This window comes from Carcharodon carcharias, chromosome 6 (genome assembly GCF_017639515.1).
Source record: "Carcharodon carcharias isolate sCarCar2 chromosome 6, sCarCar2.pri, whole genome shotgun sequence".
Taxonomy (NCBI): Eukaryota; Metazoa; Chordata; class Chondrichthyes; order Lamniformes; family Lamnidae; genus Carcharodon; species Carcharodon carcharias.
Genome location: NC_054472.1, coordinates 51,290,994 through 51,312,637, shown reverse-complemented (window position 1 = coordinate 51,312,637; position 21,644 = coordinate 51,290,994). Strand labels below are relative to the sequence as shown.

The 21,644-nt window shown below is 40.5% G+C and overlaps 1 protein-coding gene across 2 annotated transcripts in view; it reads left to right on the top strand.

Annotated features, from left to right (window-relative positions):
- The window catches only part of fbxl2 (F-box and leucine-rich repeat protein 2), a 221,297-nt gene that overhangs the window by 174,283 nt on the left and 25,370 nt on the right, over window positions 1-21,644 (top strand). For both annotated transcript variants that reach the window (XM_041190237.1, XM_041190238.1), the window contains one exon: window positions 6,145-6,201. In XM_041190237.1, coding sequence (XP_041046171.1) covers window positions 6,145-6,201 — 57 coding nt within the window. The remainder of the gene's footprint in view (window positions 1-6,144; window positions 6,202-21,644) is intronic.

Genomic DNA, 21,644 nt, shown 5'->3' with positions numbered 1-21,644 from the left:
CAGTAATTGGCCTGGTTGGATCTGTCCAGCTTTTTGTGTACAGGACGTACTTGGGCAATTTTCCACTTAGCCAGGTTATAGCCGTACTGGAACATAAGTTCTTGGGTAGGGGCACGGCAAATTCTGGAACACAAGTCTTCAGTACTATTGCCAGAATATTGTCAGGGCCCATAGCCTTTTCAGCATCCAGTGCCTTCAGCTGTTTCTTGATATCATGTGGAGTGAATTGAATTGGCTGAAGACTGGCATCTGTGATGATGGGTTCCTTTGGAGGAGGCCAAGATGGATCATCCACTCAGCACTTCTGGCTGAAGATTGTAGCAAATGCTTCAGCCTTATCTTTTGCACTGATGTCATTAAGGATGGGGATATTAATGGAGCTTTCTTCTCCTGAGTTGTTAATTGTCCACCACCATTCCTGACTGGATGTAGCAGGACTGCTTCATTAGATCTGATTCGTTGATTGTGGGATCGCTTAGCTCTGTCTATTACTTGCTGCTCATGCTGTTTAGCATGCAAGTAGTCCTGTGTTATAGCTTCACCAGGTTGACACCTCATTTTTAGGTATGCTTGGTGCTGCTCCTGGCATCCCCTCCTGCGCTCTTCATTGAACCGTTAGATCCCCTAGCTTGATGATAATGGTAGAGTGGGGGATATGCCGGCCATGAGGTTGCAGATTGTGTTCAAGTACAATTCTGCTGGTGCTGATGGCCCACGCCTCTTCATGGATGCCCAGTTTTGAGTTGCTAGATCTGCTCGAAATCTATCCCATTTAGCACAATGATGCCACACAACACGATGGAGGATATCCTCAATGTGAAGACCAGACTTCATCTCCACAACGACTGTGCGGTGGTCACTCCTACCGATAGTGTCATGGACAGATGCATGTGTGGCAGGCGCGTTGGTGAGGATGAGCTCAAGTATGTTTCTCCGTCTCGTTAGTTCCCTGACCATCTGTCACAGACCCAGTCTGGCAGCTATGTCATTTAGGATTCGGCCAGCTCAGTCAGTAGTGGTGCTACCAAGCCACTCTTGGTGACGGACATTGAAGTCGCTCACCCAGAGTACCTCTGCGCCCTTGCCACCCTTAGTGCTTCCTCCAAATCTTTAGCTACATACCTTTAGCCTCTCTCCATTTGCAGCCTTGATTTAAATTTCAGCACCAACACTCAACCCAAAGCATCAACTATCAACATGGAAATATTGCTGTAATATGGCATTGATGTGAGTGATTACACATCTGAGGATCCAGAAATACTAATCTGTAAAAGGTAAAGAGTGGCAAGACAAGAGGAGATGACTGCTCAAAGGTGGACAAGATGGGGACACCTCTTTTATCAGGAGATCTAGCAATCTAGAATATTCAGGGCACAGTAACAAAATAATACAATTCTCCTTTGAGTATAATAGATTATAATCTAACTGAGGCACAAGCAGTCACAGATCTGGAATTTCTGTTGGTCATTAGCAGACAAACTTTGAGAGAGCTATTGCAAGCCCTGTTGTCTCCTCCAGGCCAGGTGGAGAGCCTGGAGTTTGGTAGGATTCTGGAGCACTGCTCAACTATGTTTTCGTGAACTTTTCTGCACGTCCTGGTACAGGCCAGCCGTGGCAAATAACTACTCCAGGGAACTCTTTAAGCAATTATCTTCTTGAGCCCTCCCCTCTGTCTCCTCCATCCTCACTCTAACACTAATGAGGAGCAGGAACTAAGCGAAACTGAAGGGATAGAGAGCTCTGAAGGGAGTGAGCAGTATGTGTTTGAAATAAAAATCAAAGTGTGACGTCACAGAAAAGCAGATAAGCGATTGGTTAGTGATTATTTCTTTCTGTATTTCTCCATCTCTGTAATATCACCCATCTTTGCCCTGCCTCAGATCTGAAGTCCTCATACATGCTTTTGTTACCTCCAGACTTGATTATGTAATGAACTCCTTTTACCTCCAACATTCTACCCTCTGTAAAGTTGAGGTAATCAATAACTCTGCTGCACATGTCCTTACTCGCACCTATTGCTGTTCACCCATCACGCCTGTGCTCACTGACCTACACTGGCTCCCAGTTAAATGCATCTCAAATTTAAAATTCTCATGGTTCTTTTCAGCTCCCTCCATGGCTGGTCCATTCCTATTTCTGTAATCTCCTCGAGTCCCACAACCCTCAAATATCTGCGCTATTTAAATTCTGACCTCTTCAGCATCCATGATTTTAATAGCTCCAACATTAGTGGCTGTACCTTCAGCTGCCTAGGCCCTAAGCTCTGGAATTCCCTCCCTAAACGTCTCTATACAAACATACAATATTAATTCACCAACTATGGATGACTATACTATGCTCTGTAATCTTCTATTGAAGGTTACAATGATTTTTAGCGATCTTGCATTAAGTCTGAATAGAAAACAGCTCAACATATGACCTGACAATATTTTATTTATCTTTATATGACTATAAATGATTTTAAAACCGGGGTGTTGCTTAACCAGGAGCCAGTGTAGGTCACTGAACACAGTGTGATAATTTGCACTAGGTCCTGGAGAGCAGCTTGGTGCAAATCGGTGACATGGTGTAAAGGCCAAACTGAGATGTTTGTCAGCCGATTTAGGGCACCAGACATGCTGCCTTCTAGAGTCTGCACCACTGTGTGATTGCTGCAATTATGTTCCACAGAGTTCAATGGAAGAGGACATCCTCGCAGTGATTGATCTGAACCCCTCCATTCTCTCCACAATCCTGGACAATGTGCATGCAAGTCCTGCCAGTACATTGTAGATTTTCTGCTACCCTTGAATGATTGTCCTTTTTATCAATGGCTATCAGGGCATAAGATCAATGTCTAGTTGAACAGAGCTTGGAAAGGGCTGTTTCCTCCATTGCGGATTCTCCACAGCTGTTCTTGCCAGCACTATCTGCTTTTGCTTGCTTGTAAACTAGCTATCCAAATGGATCCACAGAAGTGTGATTGTCTGCGCTGATGCAGGTGTTCTTTGAAGGCGTAGCCTCAGAAGGAATCAGCTTCTTTGAGATTTGTGGTCCAGATGCTCCATTGACTGATGTACGTTTGAAGGCCCTTGTTGGAGAGATGAGATGAACTGGCAAGATAAGAATTTTGCAACTTACAATTATGAAAATTATCATATTTCGCTGGCTGCTGAAATCAAGTTGAAGGTGATTGAGTGTTGTATGATGTGGATTGCTGATATTTAATACTCACCAGGTAGCTGATAGGTCCCAATCTTTCCAAATCTGTTGGTCGGGGATGCCAAATGCCAGTCTTCCTGTAAGATTTCCTGCCGTATGGTTGTCCATCGTGAAGTCGGGAGGATTTCAGTCTTCTCCTGCTCCCTTGCATTTTGCCCACTCTTCTCTCAATGCAGGAAAGACACCTATGAATGATATATTTGTTGCGAGTGACTATCAGGCATCAAAGGGATCAAGGCAAGTGGTAACGGTAGATGGATAGATGGCAATATGAGTAAGTATAGACAAGGATGGATGCACTGACAAAGTAATTGGGTGTGAGGAGTTTGTGATTTGAGTTTTGTTTGAGAAAGCAAAATGAAGGGTTTGGGTAATATGCACAACAGCATGTGGGTGTTGAGCACAATGGGATGTAAGTGGATGAGCACCTGCACTCTTCATTCCTATTCTGGTTAGATCATTAAAATGCTTCCTGCCAGGTGTATGACATAATGCTCCTGATATACTTCGCCATTTTCAGCCACGTTGCCTTTGTTCCAGCAGTAGGCTTCTTCTTCCCTCTTTAGGGAAGAGCACCTCTCTCCTATACATAGAAACATAGAAAATAGGAGCAGGAATAGGTCATTCGAGCCTGCTGTGCCATTCTGTATGATCATGGCTGATCCTCTATCTCAACGCCATACTCGTGCTCACTCCCCATACCCACTGATACCTTTAGAGTTCAGAAATCTCCATTTCCTCCTTAAATATATTCAGTGACTTGGCCTCCACAGCCCCCTGTGGTGGAGAATTCCACAGGTTCACCATCCTCTGAGTGAAGAAGTTTCTCCTCATCTCAGTCCTAAATGGTCTATCCCGTATCCTGAATCCGTGACCTGTTGTTCTAGACCTCCCAGCCAGAGGAAATATCATCCCTGTATCCAGTCTGTCTATCCTACACAACAGTGCATCAAGCGAAAAAAATCATTAAATCAAGTGTTACGATCCCAACTGATATTAATACTGGACATGTCAGATCCTAGAGTGGAACCTGACTTGATAGATCCTAACTTTTTTTTTAGAAACCGTGGAGGAAAGTTGTTGAACATTAACAGAATCTGTTAATGAATTTTGAACACAGAATAAAATACTTATTAAACCAAAAATGAACTATATTACACAAGACAAAAAAGTTGGAAAGATCTCAATACAAACACATGATGATTCAACTTCCCAATATTCCTTTGCTCAGCGATATCTTTACAGACACACAAACCAGTGAAGAGTTACCACTAGTTTGACACAGGCTCATTGCGTGGGGCTGGCACACGTGTAGAACATTTTCTTCCGGTGAATTCCTGAGCTCTCACTTGATGCTTCTCACCCAACTCTTATATCTCACTGAGACACCCAAAAATAACCACACTTTAAACTCTCTATTGCTTCAGCTGAAGAGCAAACACGAGAAGATATTTCATAATATTTTGCAGAACAGATAATTGGCAAAAGTGTGGAATTAATGGGGATTTTGTAACATGGATTGGAAGTTGGTTGGGCAGTTGGAGACAGAGTATGCATAAGTAGGTACTTTGGCAGGAAGTAATAAGTGTGTTCCCCTAGGATATGTACCAAGTTCTTGCCTTTTCACCATATTTATCCAAGCTTACAGATGACACAATGCTGGGAGGCATATTTGGAAAACGAAGTTAGAAAGGGACACAGACACATTAAGTGAGTGGCAAAAGTGTAGCCACTGGAGGCCAATCTAGGGAAATGAGAGGTCATCCACTTTGGATCATAGACAAATTGGCATATTTTCTGAATGGTGAGCTGGAAGAGCAGAGATTTGGATGTCTATGTACACAAATCACTGAAAGCTAACGAACAAATGTGAAAAGCAATCAAAAGGGCACAGAATGTTGGCTTTTATCTTGTAAAGCTGGAGTACAAAGGAGAACAAAGTTATCCTTCAGTTGTCTGGAGACTTGGAAAGACCCATCTGGGAGATTGTATTCAGTTCACACGTGAACAAGAGTATATTGAGCCCAAAAGTGGGCACATTGCAAAGTCATCAGATTGATACAGGATTTATAAGGGTTAAATTATGAGGAAGTGTTGCATAAACCTGGCTTCTATTCCCTTGAGTATAGAAGAGGTGTAACCTAATTGAAGTGTTTAAAATGATAATGAAAGGGGAGATACAGAGAAACTATTTCCACTGGGGGTTCCAAAATAAGGGGGCCAATTAGCGCCGGGCCATTCAAGACAGAGATCAGGAAACACTTCACACAAAGTGGTAGAAATCTGGAACTCTCCACGAGAATGTTGTGCATGCTAGGCCAATTTGAAATGTAAGAAGACCAAGATTGATAGATTTTTTTTAAGGTAATTAAGCGGTGTGGAGTTGAAATACACATCAATTATCATCTAATGAATGGCAGAACAGGGTTGAGGGACAGAATGATCTACTCCATATAACTTACAGTTTCAGAAATAATTGAGCTTTTCTGAACGCTTGTCCGTTTTACTGCTCAAAATAGTGTTTGAGTGGTACCAGTTTGTATTTGATAGTTACATTTTTAATTGTTTCTTATGTTTTATCTTTGCAATGTACACACCAGAGATTGTCAAATCCTAGAACACAAATATCTCTTCAAATTAGGCTCAAAATTCCTTTACAAAATATTTGCGGATTGTAGCCTGAAAGAAGATGTACCTTCCTAAGTTTCGTACTGCCAAGTTCCATTCTATGTCTCTAAATTTTTCACTTGTATTAATAAAAGTAGTAATTGATAATGCCATGATGTGCTTACATGCCAAAAATATAAAATTATTCTATATTATTCCAATATTTTATGTTGCATGAAGGAGCAATTAATATATTTGTAAATGGGTTGATAGGAGTCTGGTCATTTTTTACCCCCTTCGGCAGTTCTAATAACTAATATCTCTCTCTTCCCACAGATTACAGACAACACGCTGATTCAGTTGTCCATTCACTGTCCTAGGTTAGAGGCACTGGTGAGTGGTTAGCTATTGCAGTTGAATAATTTATCCTGTATAGAATAAGATTTGAAATATGTTTATTGCTATGTTCTAGAAGTAATAAAATTTGTTATATTCTACTCATTTGTAATCTCCAATTATTTTCCTACTTAACCTAAATTTATCAAATTTCATATTACATTTGAAATTAGTTTATTTCACACTTTAGTTGTTTTCAAGAATGGATAAGTTGAGAATTGGCCATTTTTTTTTGTTCAGTAATTATCTAAACATTTGTGTATCACCCAAATACTGGAATAAACTTTTATATAGCAAATTATTACTCACTGAATATATTAAAATAGTTGGCTGTTGGTTTCCTGCCATCATAATTTTGTTTTGTGAATGTTCTTTACTCAAAACAAAACTGATCTATTCAGATCAACTAGATTGGCTCAGGACTGGCAATTGAATCAAGTGTGGAAAAATATAAAAATTTATACTAGTATAGGAAACAGAAGATCATGTGCATAATGGATAGTTACTGTGCACAACAGAAAAGGAAAAGATTTTGGAGTGATGGGTAATATGCTAAAAGCACCCAGCCACTGAGGTCGCCAATGACGCAAATCAAGCCCTCAAGGCATTTCAGGTATTTTATTGTGAACAGTTAAAGTACGATTTTAAAAAAAAAAACCCTGAAAATTCTGGAAATGCTCAGCTGGTCAGGCACCTGTGGAAAAAGAAACAGAATTAAGGTTTGAGGAGGTTGACCTTTCATCAGTTAAAGTGTGGTATAGTTAAGTTTCCATATGCAGGGCTAAGGATGCAGACAGCTGATACAGACATGACAGGCTGACTAATCACCTGTGTTGTAACACCTGCTTAATTCTACAAGCATTCTTCATACAGATGAACTGAGAATTAATTGCAAGTGCAAATCCAACTTCAAGGGTATGGCATGGTAGCCATTGCTGAGATTTGGTCGGAAGACCGTGAGGACTGGGAACTAAATATACCAGGTTATAAATTCTGCTGGAATGATTGAGAAAATGATAGAGGGGGCAGAGCAGCCATAGTAATTAATCATGAAATCACTTCAATGGTAAGGGAAGATATAACAGCAGGTAAGCTGTCAAAATTCAATTAAAAATTCAAAAAGGATATAAGGCTGTAGTGGCAATTGTGTACAGGCTCCCTGGGCCCTTGCAGTGGTAGATTGTAGAAATACAGAGATTAGACAAGCATATAGCAAAGCGAGGATTTTAATGAGGGATTTTAATTTACATATAGATTGGGATAAATAGGCCAGCTCATATCAGAAAGGTGGTGAATTTCTTGTGTGTGTCCTGGATAGTTTTCTAAAACAATTGTTCTAGAACCAACAAGTGGGAATGCCATACTAGATTTAATCAGCAATGTGCAATATTTAGGGAACAGTCCAACAGTGTATGAACATGTATCATAGTGATAAAAATATGATCAACTTCAACTTAGTGTTTGAAAGGGAGAAGCACGGAAACAGTTACTAAGATTCTCGATTTGGGTAAGACTGAGTTCAATGCATTGAGACAGAAACTTTTCACAGTAAAGTGGATAAGCATGTTAGTGAGTAAAAGCAGATAATCAATGGGAAATGTTCAAAATAGAATTTAATATGCAAAAGTTTATACCCCTCAAGGACAAGGACTCTACTTGCAAAAAAAACCCATGGATAACTAAAGAGGTAAGATACAGCATAAAACTAGAAGAAAAGCACAGATCCTGATGATTGACAAAGATACATAGAGCAACAAAGGGTGACAAAAAAAATAGTAAGAGCTACAAAAAGGAAGTATGAAAAGACACCCACAAGGCCTATCAAACTCTGCGCATTTTTGCATTTTAGAAAAAGAAGGTGGTCAGGAACAATGTGGGCCTCTTGAAAACTGATGACAGTGATATTGTTAATGAAAATAAGGAAATAGACCTCTCAAATGATTCATTTCCATTAGTACTTGGAGTAGAGGAAGAGGACGGCATACTGGAAATACAAAGGGAGTTAATATTGAACCAAGGACAATGACTCCGAAAATTAACATTAGCAAAATATCAGTAATGAAAGAATAATAGCATCAAAGAGTGACAGATCTCCAAGACCAGATGGTTTCCATCCCAGGGTTTTAAGCAGGTGAGAAAATTACACATGCGCCAAGTATAATTTTCCAAAGTTCTCTTGATTCAGGAACCATTAGATTAAAAAAATCATGCATATCATTCCACTATTTAAGAAAGATAAAAGAAGAAAACCAGGGCATTTTGGACCAGTTGCCTAACATCTGTTGTCAGGAAATTGGTCGACTTTATAATTAAGGATAGGGTGACTAAACAACTTGAAAATTTTCAGCTGATCGCACCTGACACAGCTGATTGAAATTTTTGAAGTGGTTGCTAAAATATTTAACAGGAGAATGTCTATTTACATGGATGCCCAGAAGGCATTTCATAAAGTCCTTTATAGAAGACTGACTAAAGTTGAAGCCCATGACATTGGAGGCAAATTATTGACCTGGTCAAGAAATCGACTGAATGACAGGAGACAGTGGGCAGGATTTTCTGGCCCCGCCTGCTGCTGGGATCATCCGGCCCCACCGAAAGTGCGTGGACTTTGATCTTGGCCGTCGCATCAACCATGACGAGTCCCACCACAGTGAGGCTGGAAAATCCCGGCCAGAGAGGAGAGGTAATGGACAGGTATTCTAACTGGCAGGATGTGACTAGTAGTGGACCAAAAGGGGCCTCCATTATTCATTGTATTCATAATTTCGATGAAGAGATAGCCACATAGCCAAATTTGCATGTGATGCAAAGATAGTGATCTAAATGGAAGCATAACATTACAGAAATATTGATGGATTAAGTGAATGGGCAAAACTGTGGCAAATGGATTTCAATTAGGAAACTGAGAGGTCATCCACTTTGGACTTAAAAAGATTAAAGGTTCAAAGATTCATGGATCATTAAAATGTCACAACCAGATACAGAAAATAATCAAACACACTAACAGAATGCTGACCGTTGTGTCTAGTGGACTGGAATGCAGGTGCATAGAGGTCATGCTTCAGCTATACAAAGCCCTGGTTAGACCACACCAAGAATACTGAGAGCAGTACTTGGTACCATATGTTAGAAGGAAATATTGGCCTTGGAGGCAATGCAGCATAGTTTATCAGAGTGATGCCTGGACTCCAAGGGCTAAATCATGAGAGATTGCACACGTTCGGGTTGTATACCCTGGAATTTAGAAAGTTAAGGGGTGATTTCATCAAGATTTTCAAGATATTAAGGGGATAGACAGGATAGGTAAAATTATTTATGCTGATTGGATAGGGGTATGGTCTTAAAAAAAAATAATTAGGGCCAGATCTTTCAGGAGTGAAAGTAGGAAACTCTTCTACACAAAAAGTGATAGAAATTCGGAACTTTCTTCTGCAACCAGCTGACAGGCTCGGTTAGCAGCACATTCACCTCTTGAGTCAAAGTTCCAGGTTCAAGCCCACTTCAGGACTTAAGCACAAAAATCAAGACTGATATTCAGCACTGAGAGCGTGCAGAAGTATTGGAGGTGCTGTCTTTTTTATGAGATGTTAAACTGCGGTCTGCTCTCTCGGTTGAGCATAAAGTATTGCCTGGAACCTTTGTGAAGCAGAGCAGGAGAGTTGTGCCCAGTGTCCTGGCCAATATTTATCCCTCAGTCGTCGTTATCATCACCAAAAAGAAACCGATTATTTGGTCACGTTGCTATTTGTGGAAGCTTGCTGTGTGTTTCTTATATTATAACAGTAACTCCATTTCAGAAGTATTTCAGAAGTTGTAAAGTGCTTTGAGATGTCCAGTGATCATGATGGCTCTATATAAATTCAAGTCTGTATTTGTTTATTTCAATTGATGGTAGATCAATTGCTAATTTTAAATCTGAGATTGGTAGATTTTTGTTATATGGAAGTATTAAGGAATATGGGATGAAAACAGGTATATGGAATTAGATCGCAAATTTCATTGAATGGTGAATCAGGCTCTAGGGCTTAATAGCCTACTCTTTTTCTTATGCTACTATCACCGAGCAGGGCAAGGAGAGGGGAGAAGGCAAAGGCAGTGCTTTCAGTTTGTAGTGAATGTCCTGCAATTTCACAGGATTTCCACATGGACTGATCAGTGGCAAATATAGTTCAGTGTGGACAAATGCAAGGTATTGCATATTGGAAATTCAAAAAATAAGAGGAACAAAGACCCTTTCAAACCCAACACTTGGGCATGCTACTTATTACTTCTAATTCAACTTTAACTCCCTTCTCTTCCTTTTTAAACAGTTCCACACTTCACTTAGGTCAAATTTGACGTTGATTGGTAAAGTGATCTCTTGTTCTGTACTTCATCAAAGGAATGTTCTTTGATACTTTGTCAAATTGGCCCTCGTCTCTTTAAAATAGTTTGAGGATGTTCAGACACAATCTACCCATTCTAAAGTTTAGTTGAAGTAATTTTTGAAGTAATTTTTCTTTTTCTTTGGATAAACATTTTACCAAATGAAAACAATTAATGGTTCGTCCAAGTTAGTGCTTGGCTTTCTAATGGCGATAGCTGCCTTTTATTATTGCTGGAAAGGCAAACAAGGTTGGTGGTACAGTGTGTAATGACAGGATTTCCCACTAGATGGCAGTTTGGATTACTAAATAACAGCTTTCAGATAATATATACTTCAATACAAATTAATCACTTTCGGTTTCAGTGAAGGAGCTGTGTCTTATACAGTAAAAGAATTAACGGAACAAATTAAAATGCAAAGTGAATCTATTGTGTAGCCCTCAAGTTACTAATTGTGATTAAACTGTGTGTAAAATAAAGCCATGAGGAAAAAGCTGTAATAGATGTTACCATAAGGTAAGCAGGAAAAGTTTAATTTGGTTTTGTAATTTCTTTCAGTAAATCTGAGAGTGTTGACACTGGTCTAAATATGGAAAGGCTTCAGGTTTCAGTTTAATTGTAGCTGGTTAAAGTGCTTGACTGAAATGTTCATAACATTAAAAATGACCTCATCATAAGCAAAGTGAGAAAATTATATAAAAACAAAAAAACTGCGGATGCTGGAAATCCAAAACAAAAACAGAATTACCTGGAAAAACTCAGCAGGTCTGGCAGCATCGGCGGAGAAGAAAAGAGTTGACGTTTCGAGTCCTCATGACCCTCTAACCTCCAACAAATGAGATGAGCTCACCAATTCTACCTTTGTCCATTGTCTCAGGCTGAACGGATTTATTTATTTCTTCTGTGCCATATTTAACCCTGAGCTGAGCTTATGGCCACAGCTACAAATTTCTTTCCTTAGCCACTGATTCCCTGGCCACTGTCTAAGACTGAATCAGCTCGTTCACAATCTCAATGTTCTGAGTTGATCTTAAGATCCCTTAATCTTCTCCATTACAAAAGACTACCTATTTCAACCCTGGTAACCATTGTTGCCTCAGCCCATCTGTTGCAGATGCCCTCATTTATTAATTTGTCACCTTGACACAATAATTCCAATGCTCTCCTGACCAGCCTATCTTTCTCCATAAACATATGCCCATTCAAAACTCTGCAGCCCTTTTTTTATCCCATTCCCAGCCCTACTCACTCATCATCAATTCCTTATTCATCTAAATTGACTCTCCGTTCCCCCAAAGCATCAAGCTTAAACTTCTTATTCTTGGAGTTTAAATCCTTTCACAGCCCCTCCCTCTCCACCTCAACTCCTGCAGCCTGCAACCCTCTCCTCATGAACTCTCTTCCTCTGCCTCTGATCTTTTATGCACATCTCCCCCTTTTGACTCACATTAACGGCCATACCTAAAACCTGTCTAGGTTTAAAACATTCTCCATAAACTTGTCCACCTCTATCCTCCTCTAAAACCAGTCTATCTGGCTGAACTTTTGTTCAGTCCTCCTAATGTCATTATTTTGGCATCCATTTGATTTGATTATGCCTCTGGAGTGTAGGATGTTTTTCTACATTAAAGATGCTTCTTTATGTAAATCCAAAATGTTATTCTTGATGGGTCATCTGTAGAAAGCTATGGAGGCTCTGGAGAGTGCAATCTTCCTCAGAGCTTTACAAAACAAGATTAAAGAAACTGAAAAGAAAGCCCAGCTGCTGAGCTCTAAATAGGCTTATGAGATGGTAGTGCCTATTTTGAAGTTGATTTTTTTTCCCATTGGGTGATACCTCCAGGTCTTGTGTATAGATCTATGAGTTTCCCTGGCCAAATGCAGCCATCAAAGAAATAGAAAAAACAGTGGCCCAAATCTTGCCAATTTCTGGATCATCAGAGTCTGGATGTAACCCTCAATATGCACTTTGGGACCCTGTGGAAGTCCCAATGCACTGACTCTGTGGGAATTGCTTAGGAAGTTTGAACTTTAATAAACAATTCCTCTGCTCCCTAAGACCTTCTGAAAAAGACAGTTAAAATCGGAGACTTTGGACAGTTAGCTGGATAGTTACCCAGGGAAATATTATTAGACAGAAAAATCTTAGTCCAATTCCTGGATAACTGTATAACTGACCCTACAAACCCCCCCCCCACCCACCCACCCACCACCACACACACACACACACACACACACACACACACACACACACACAACCAAAACCCTGACTTCTCTCCTGACCCATCCAACTTCCCCTCACCTGGCTTCTCAAACCTACCTGCTGCCACCCAACACCCCAGCCACCCAACTTCTGTCCTTAGCTTTTCAAAGAAGCTTTGGGACATTTAAACACTTTTTACTTACCAGAATACGGCATCTAAAGCCATAAAAAGGGCATGTGGCTTCTGCACGGATTTCCTTTGCTGATATCTACAAGGCTTCCTGCACTGAGTCAGTTTAGAAGGATTTTTCAGTGGAAGATTGCCCAGAATAATTGGAGGAAGGTAAGTAGATTTTTCTTTTTGTCTGATCAGAGTTGGAAATAGTGATCCTGATCTTGCGATCAGGGCCAGTGTGTCTTGGTGTGACCAAGAATTTTTTCATCAGAAAACAGGTTTATTGCATAGAATTGTTCTTTCGAAAGTGCTTTGTCCTCTAATAAGACACTTCTTTTCATCTGGTAGAAAAGTTCCTTCATTGTTCAGAACAGTGGTAATTCTGAGATGGCCACCTTGGCTATCCAACCCAAGGAACAAAACTCTAATCACCATGACAAGTTAGAGTTCCATTTTGAGCTGTAAAGCTTCATACCCATAGGGATTAAGTGTGCTCAGATTGGAATAATCCATTAGGGGAGAGGGGCCATGTCCATGCAGTTGAGGTGTGCTGTAGTCTGATCCCCTGCAACGCATGGCTCAGCTGAAAGGCCATATAGTGGAATTTTAGTTTCAAAAGAGGTGACATTACAACAGACGTATGGGATATCACTCAGTGGAGTTGATCTTTACCTTTTCAGTTTGAATTCCTAAATGAGGGATGGGAGGAATTGGTTAATTTTAGATCATTTGGGAATATTTCTGCAAGGTATACCATTGAAAGAAACCCAATGTTGCTTTCTCAGTTGAATAGCAATGGTGTCCCTGAGATCACAAAGGGGAGATTCTTCACACTCTTTAAGGTGCAGACTGATTCTGTTTTATCTTGGATCTGAGGCTACTTGTATTTCTCCTTTTGCATGCATTTAAGATGACTTCTCTTGAACACATTCTTTCTATATATCCATTTTCTACAAATATAAACAAGAATGCCAATGCATATGACTGACTTACAGACCGTTTCTGTGTGTCATGATGTCAGAGGAAAGGAGACAGCTACAGTTATACTCCAGCTCAAATATATGTTTACAAATTGCCATTTAATACTAATCACCAATTGATAGTAATAAAGCAAGTCTGCTCTTTAGTGAAATAGGCTACCCTTGTGATCTTTCCCAATTGACTCTTAGATAACCCTCCACTACAGGCAGCTGTTGGATTTATTTGAAGAATGAAGATTTTGAGTTTTCTGGAATTCTTTCATTTTAAGTTTATAATTGAAATCAACCAGAACGTTTTCCTGTAACAAAAATGCACCCAATGATATTATTCCTACACATATGCAATGGAAGTCATTAACATTTGAGAGAAAAATAATTTGCTAATTTAGGATTTTGGTTACAAATACTTTCTACTCCAGTATGATTGACTGCGTGTTAGATCTACAGCCTAAGGTGAAATATATAAAATCATGAAAAGAATCATTTTGCTTTCTCACATAACCAATTCATCTTACATACCTTATTGTTGGCAATATGCAAAATATTTTTAAAATCTCTATTTTAAAAGACAAAACAAGGTACTTTTTTCATTTTTATTGTTACAGCTTGTAATTTAGATTGGAATAATATAACTATTAACTCCTGTCCTTCCATTTTTTTGAGACGTTGTTTTGTGATTATAACCGTTTAAGAGCAGTTAAAATTATTACAAATGCTCTTGCAATCATAGCAAATATTCTGTGTGACTTTTCCATATTCCCTCTTCACTTATCCTTCCTTTATCCCAGGTGGATGGTGCACCAAAGCCTGTAAACAGAAAGCAATTAAAATTCAATGGGAAGTTGTTTTTTTACCCAGAATCCACACTGTTTTGTGCACACATCCATCTTGGGAGGTTTGCTGCATTTGCAGAACAACTTGCTGTTGGATAAGTTTAATTTAGCCTCAATTACAGCCTAAAATTAGAAATATTTACATTAGAACTACCAGATGTAGGATCTACCAACCTCACAGCCTTCCACATTCAGAACAGGCATCTAGCAACCTTCCAAGTGTTTCTTTCCTTTGCGATATGCAAGTGTCCTTGACCTCAGTCAGTGTAGCCTATTTTAAATTGCTAGGTAATATTGGCCTTTGTAAGTCTTAAAATATTTGTAGGAGCATTTCTACATTTGGATCCAACTACAAATTTATTTCAATATTCAAACCTCATTGAATCTCATAATTTCAATGAGACAGTTAGTCTGTGAATAACAAAAACAGAATTACCTGGAAAAACTCAGCAGGTCTGGCAGCATCGGCGGAGAAGAAAAGAGTTGACGTTTCGAGTCCTCATGAGGACTCAAAACGTCAACTCTTTTCTACTCTGCCGATGCTGCCAGACCTGCTGAGTTTGGGTGAGGACTCGAAATGTCAACTCTTTTCTTCTCTGCCGATGCTGCCAGACCTGCTGAGTTTTTCCAGGTAATTCTGTTTTTGTTATAGATTTCCAGCATCCGCAGTTTTTTGTTTTTATTTTAGTTTGTGAATACACCAATCTGTACTAATTATTAATAAGGAAGGAAGACGGAACAGTCTCGAAGGGGCGAGTGGCCTACTCCTGCTCCTAATTCATATGTTCGTAAGGTCTGGGGGAATCATCCCCATGAGACCTTGAGCAGTTGCATTGCAAATAAAGGCTCAGCCTCTGAATTGATTTGAAAGCTATTTCAAGGATGCTTAGAAATTTGCACCGCTAACTACAGCATGGTTTCCAGTGGCCAGCTCATAACGGTTGAGTTCTCAGGCTGGTTTGAAGATGTATCTCTTCTCCTTTCAAGGCCCTTAGCATCACCATTTGCTGTGAAGTCACTCCAGGATGTTCCCTGTATTAATGCAGCTGGCCTGGTTTAACATGGAGAGATCTTAGGGCCTCCATGGTAGCAGTAAAAAATTGTTTTGTCAATGAATGTGTTTTATTTTCTTCTTTTTTATCAAAAGAACAGCACTTCAAACCAGAAGTATTTTGGTATACTTTCCTTCACCTTTGAAGGTTTTGCATTAGCCCACTCAGAATATCAGCCCTAAACAAGTCATCACGCAATGTGCCGTTGTTGGGGATGTGGTAGTGGCAGGTGTTCTGCTATGGGAACTGTTGTTTAAAATTATACAGAAGACCTTGATGCTTTATATGGATTCTCCCCACATCTTTATCAAAACCCATCCAAACATGAGCCAGCTCAGCAAAGTGTAAACACAGACAGCAATGGCATCCTGTGGTATACATCATCGATAAGTGGGTACTGAATCCACTTAGGTCAGATTCTTTATTTGCACATTTTAACTTGAGCAAAGTACTCCTGTTCTATTAAGACATTACATAACCTGTAGCAGTCATATGTTCCAAATGCTCCTGCAATCTGTTAGTTGCTTTTAATCTCGTGTGCTGATTGCATTAGTGACCAATGCCACACAAACTTGCTATAAAATCTGGGTATTGCCTACTTGGTAAATGTATCAATAGATTTTTGAACCCTGTGATTGCTCAACATACTTAGGCAGTAAAGATCAACGTCTCTATTCTATCAATGTCCAGTTGTACTGCCTTCATGGGCAAATTGAATACTAAATGTTTTACGGTTTCAGTTGGGGAAACCTTTAATTATTTTTCCCTTTGATTTCCCATAAACGTGATGAAATACTGTCCACTTGCCTGGATGAGTCCAGTTCCAACAATACTTGAAGTTTGTCACCGTCCATGACAGAGCAGCCCACTTGATTGGCACCCAATCCAGCTCTGGCACACAGTGATGCAATGTGCACTGTCTACACGATGCACTGCAGCAACTTACCAAGGCACCCTCGAAAGCAAATTTCTACCCAAGCCACTCACCATTCTGACTTACAACTAAACTGCAGTTCCTTCACTGTTGCTGGATCAAAATCCAGGAGCTCTTTCCCTAACAGCACTGTGGGTGTGCCTGCAGTAGGCTCACCACCACCTTCTTAAGGCCAGGTAGGAATGGGATAAGTGCTGGCCTTGTTAGTGAGCCCACATGCCAAGAAAAAAATTTAGAAAATGTTAATGAAGTTGTTCATGTCAAAGAAGGCTGCAAGTTCCATGTCTCATGCAGATGTTGATTATTCTCCATGTGTGTATAGTAACCATTTCCTCTTTATTAGTTTACTATCTCTGAAAAAGTCACCTCTGACCCCATCCTTTTATCACTCTCCACCCACACCCACTTCACTCTCCAACTTCCTTCTGTATCCACCCCTGGGGGGGTGGGGGAAACCCCTCCAATTCAATCAGAACTGCCATTTCAGAATCCCAACTGTCTAGCCTTAGGTCCTCGTTCACTGTGAATTTTCTGTGCTTACTGATCTGCCCAACAGCATCCTTACCTCCACCTTCGATTCCCTAGCCCTCATTAAAACCACTAAACTCTGTCACTCTGGCTGTTGGCATGGCCCTCATACCAGTGGACGGAAACATGAGTACATTTGGTGGACCACTAGTTCAGTCATTAGTCCAGATCTGACTGGACAAAGTAAAGCAATATGGGTCCTGTTCTCCATTGCCAAAACTGCCTGTGATTCCAGGTTAATCCTTTTCTCCATTACAAACTGTCATGTTAAACTTGCTTCCGTGCCTCTTCCGCCCTCACTTCCAACAAGAAGTGGGGAAACTCAAGGATTTCTTTGTCACTGAGCTTGAAACCATCCATTCAGTTGCCTGTGCCATTTTCCTGCTTCCCACAAGACCACAGGTTTTGTTTACCCAATGCCATGGCCCTGAACTTGCATCTTTCTCTATTTTCTCTCCTATCTCCCCTCTTGCCCTCTCCAAGCTCATCTTGCCCATGAAACCCAACTCCTGCTCCCTCAGCCCTATTCCCATTAAACTACTGACCAGCAGGGCCCAGAAGAGGGGGGTTGCAGATGGTACCTAACACTGAGGGAGCTTGGGGGAGGCGGTGCAAGGCTCAGTGGTTTAAACTGAGTTCTCATTGTCCTCCAGACCTGAAAAACCGGCTTTAAAAAAAAACAACTGTCAGCCTCACAGTTTTGATTTTTTTAAAAGCCGGTCTTACAGGTTAGTTTCACTGATGTGCTGTGCTGCTGCTTCGGACCTTCAAGCAGCTTCGTGGCTCCGATTTTTTTTTTTAAAAAGCCCACCAGAAAACCACAAAGCTGCCCAAAGGTCAGCAGTGCAGCAACTGACTGTATTCTTGGTTGAAAAATGGTAAGTGAAATCTCTAATTATTTTAGAACCAAGTGGATGCTGTTTTGGGAAGGGTGTAGGATGGTGGGAGGTTGGGTATGGAAGGTTGGTAGGACTGGGTGTGGATTGGGGTTGGGTTAGGTGTTGGGGGATGCGAGAGAGAGGTATCATTTTTAAGGTTTAGTACCACAATTAAATGCTGTACAAACTACTTTAAATTAAAAAAGAGAATATGTAAATATCAGTCTCAATGGTGGTTGTTGGGGGAGGACTGGTTGGTGGGCAGGGTGGGGTGTGGGTTGCTGCTACTTCCCAAGTCCGTACCCAGCTTTTCTGGAACTCCCATGTTTGATTCCTTCCAATCCCTAGTACTGTACTAAAACAGCCCTAATCAAAGTCAAAAATGACATGCTATATGAATGGGACCAGAGTAAGCTATCCTTCTTCCTTCTCAGTCTGTTTGCTGCAGTTTTTGATATGGTTGACCACACCATCCTCCTCTGGCGCCTCTCCTTGGTCATCCAGCTGGATGTGACTGCACTCACCTGGTTCATTTCTCACCTACCCAGTCATAGCCAGAGTCATAGTCACCTACAATGACTTCTTCTTCCTCTCACACATTGTTAATTCTGGGGCCCCCTAAGAATCTATCCTTCGCCCCTCATGTTTCTCATTTTCATGCTTCCCCCGATAACACTATCTGAAAACATATCAGTTTCCACATAATGACACCCAGCTTCACAACTCTACCCCTCCACTGCCTCTAAATTGTCAGACTGCTTGTCTGACATCCAGTACTGGATGAGCAGAAATTTCCTCCAGCTAAACACCGAAGTCCCTGCCACAAATTCCTTCCCTAACTACTTACTCCATTCCTTTCCCTGACAACTGAATGAGGCTGAACCAGACAGATCGCTACCTTGGTGCAGTATCTGACCCAGAGATGAATGTCTGTCTAACTGCATATCTCTGCACCATCCCTGAGACCGCATACTTCCAACTTCATCCATGCCTTTGTTACCTTGAGACTTGGTGATTGCAGCTCACTCCACGTAGCCCCCCCATCTCTCACCCTCCATAAATGGATGCTCATCTAAAGCTCTGTTGTCCATATTCTAACTTGCATCAAGTCTCTTTCACTCATCACCCCTGTGCTCATTGACCTACATTGGCTCCCAGTAAAGTGAAGTCTTGATTTCAAAATTCTCATCCTTATCTTCAAATTCCTCTATGGCCTCACCGCTCCCTATTTCTCTCTCTCTCATTTCCTGCAGTCCTACAACCTTCTGAGATATCTGACCTCTTCGGCATTTCTAACTTAAATCCCTTCACCATGGTGGCCGTGCCTTCAGCTACCAAGAACCTAAGCTCTGGAATTCCCTCGCAAAGTCTCTCTAACTCACTTTCCTCCATTATGATGTTGTTTACAACCTATCTCTTTGACCAAGCTTTTGCTCATCTGTCCTACTATCACCTTATGTGGCTTGATGTCAAATTTTGTTTCAAAATGCTCTTTTGAAGCTCCTTAGGACATTTTGCCATGCTGGAGGCACTCTGCAAATGCATACTGTTGTTATTATAGTAATAGGATGGTGCTTGCACTTCCAAGAATGTTGATGAAAGGAAGTCTCAAATGTATTTTTTTTCCCCCCTGTGAGTTGTCTTCCTCCATTGTCACCTTTAATCTCAAGCTAGCCACTTTGATACAGAATATATGTCCGTCCCAAGCCAATTTATTTGAGTGATCCTCTCTAACTCCTTGATGCCTGAACCATTTGGGTTGCTGCCTTTCTTCCCTTTATCCGCATTAACAGGTAACTCTGTACTTGCCCTTCAATTCTCAAATGATATAGCCACAATATCTAATCCTCATTTGAGCTAATGATTTCAACAGAAATCTTAGTTTACCACCCACATTGAGTACAAAGCCATCCAAATGTACTTATTTCAAACTTTTCCAGTCTTCAACATGGCACTGTTTGAAGAATCCAGGTTTCATTCACACTAGTAGAAAGTTAAACATTGCATTTCGTTTTGTGTTATGTTAGACAAAACTGTCAGTTGGCATGTTAAACTATTCACCCCTTGATCACAATTACTATCCTGAATTTTGTTTCACTGGCAAGGTCTGTAAATCAGTTAACATTTTCAATCAGCATGCTGTCAAATATTGTAGTTGCACTGATCCTTTGCAATTCTGTTTAGTTTGGTATCAACCATTGGTTTCATTTTCTTGACAATTTTTGGCCTATCTTCTAAGCTTATTGGTTGCACCATCTATTTTAAGCCTCCTACTGCCTTGAATTATGACACTGTGAATATTAGAAACTTTGCATACTTTTATCCATACTAGCACTATTGTTGATATTCATTAGTATCTCACTGAATGTGTACAGAATGGAGAATTTTCCAGCCCCGTATTTGTGTTTAAGCAAAAGGTGCAGATATTTACTACAGAAAAAGTTCGCATTTATATATAATCAGAACAAATGAAATGCTTTGCAATCAACAAATTGCCTTTTGAAGTGTTATATAGGCCAACATGCTAGCCAATTGTAGCACAGCAATGTCTTCTAATTCCAAATGACTGACAAATGAGGCAGTCTAATTTTAGTGGTGGTAATTGAGACAAACCTGTTGCCTAGGGAAAACACCTTGTTCTTTTAATAGTAACATGTATGTCCACCTAAATGGGCAGGTAGGGAGTTGAGTTTATCATTTCACCAGTACCTCCAATCGTGCAGCACTCCCTCAGTGTTAGCTGCGATTATGGGTTCAGTCCTGTATTGTGGCTTAAATCCAAAACTTTTCTGACTGCACACTGCTGCTTCCCCCATCGTTACAGGATGATTCTGATATATTAACATAGAACATAAAGAAATAAGAGCAGCAATAAACCACATGGCCCCTTCAGCCTTCCCTGCCACTCTGTATAATCATGGCTGATCTTCTGCCCCAACTTCACTTTCCTGCCTGTTCCCTAAATCTCTTGATTCCCTGAAAGATCAGAAACCTATCTATGTTAATCTTGGATATACACAATGATGGAGCACGCACAAACTTCTGGGGTAGAGAATTCCAAAGATTCATAATCCTGTGAGTGAAGAAACTTCTCACCTCAGTCCTAAATAATTCACTCCTTATCCTGAGGCTGTGCCCCTGTGTTTTAGATTCCCAAGCAGGGGCAATGAGCTCTGTGTCTCCCCTGTCGAGCCCCTTCAGAATCCTGATGTTTCAGTGAGATTACCTCTCATTCTTCTACACCCCAGAGCGTGTGTGCCCAATTTATGTAGCCTTTCACCATAGGCCATTCTCATCCCATTCAATATATTGCCTACATGGCCATGTATATTACGATCTTGAGGGAGACCAGTAATCTTTAAAGAGAAATTCAAATTCCCAGAATTACACCACAAGATTTCACAAAATCTTTACTGTACAAGAGTCGAACAAAGCAAGTACTACTAACTTAATGCTATATTTTCCAAACATTTATTCTTTAATTCCAAATAT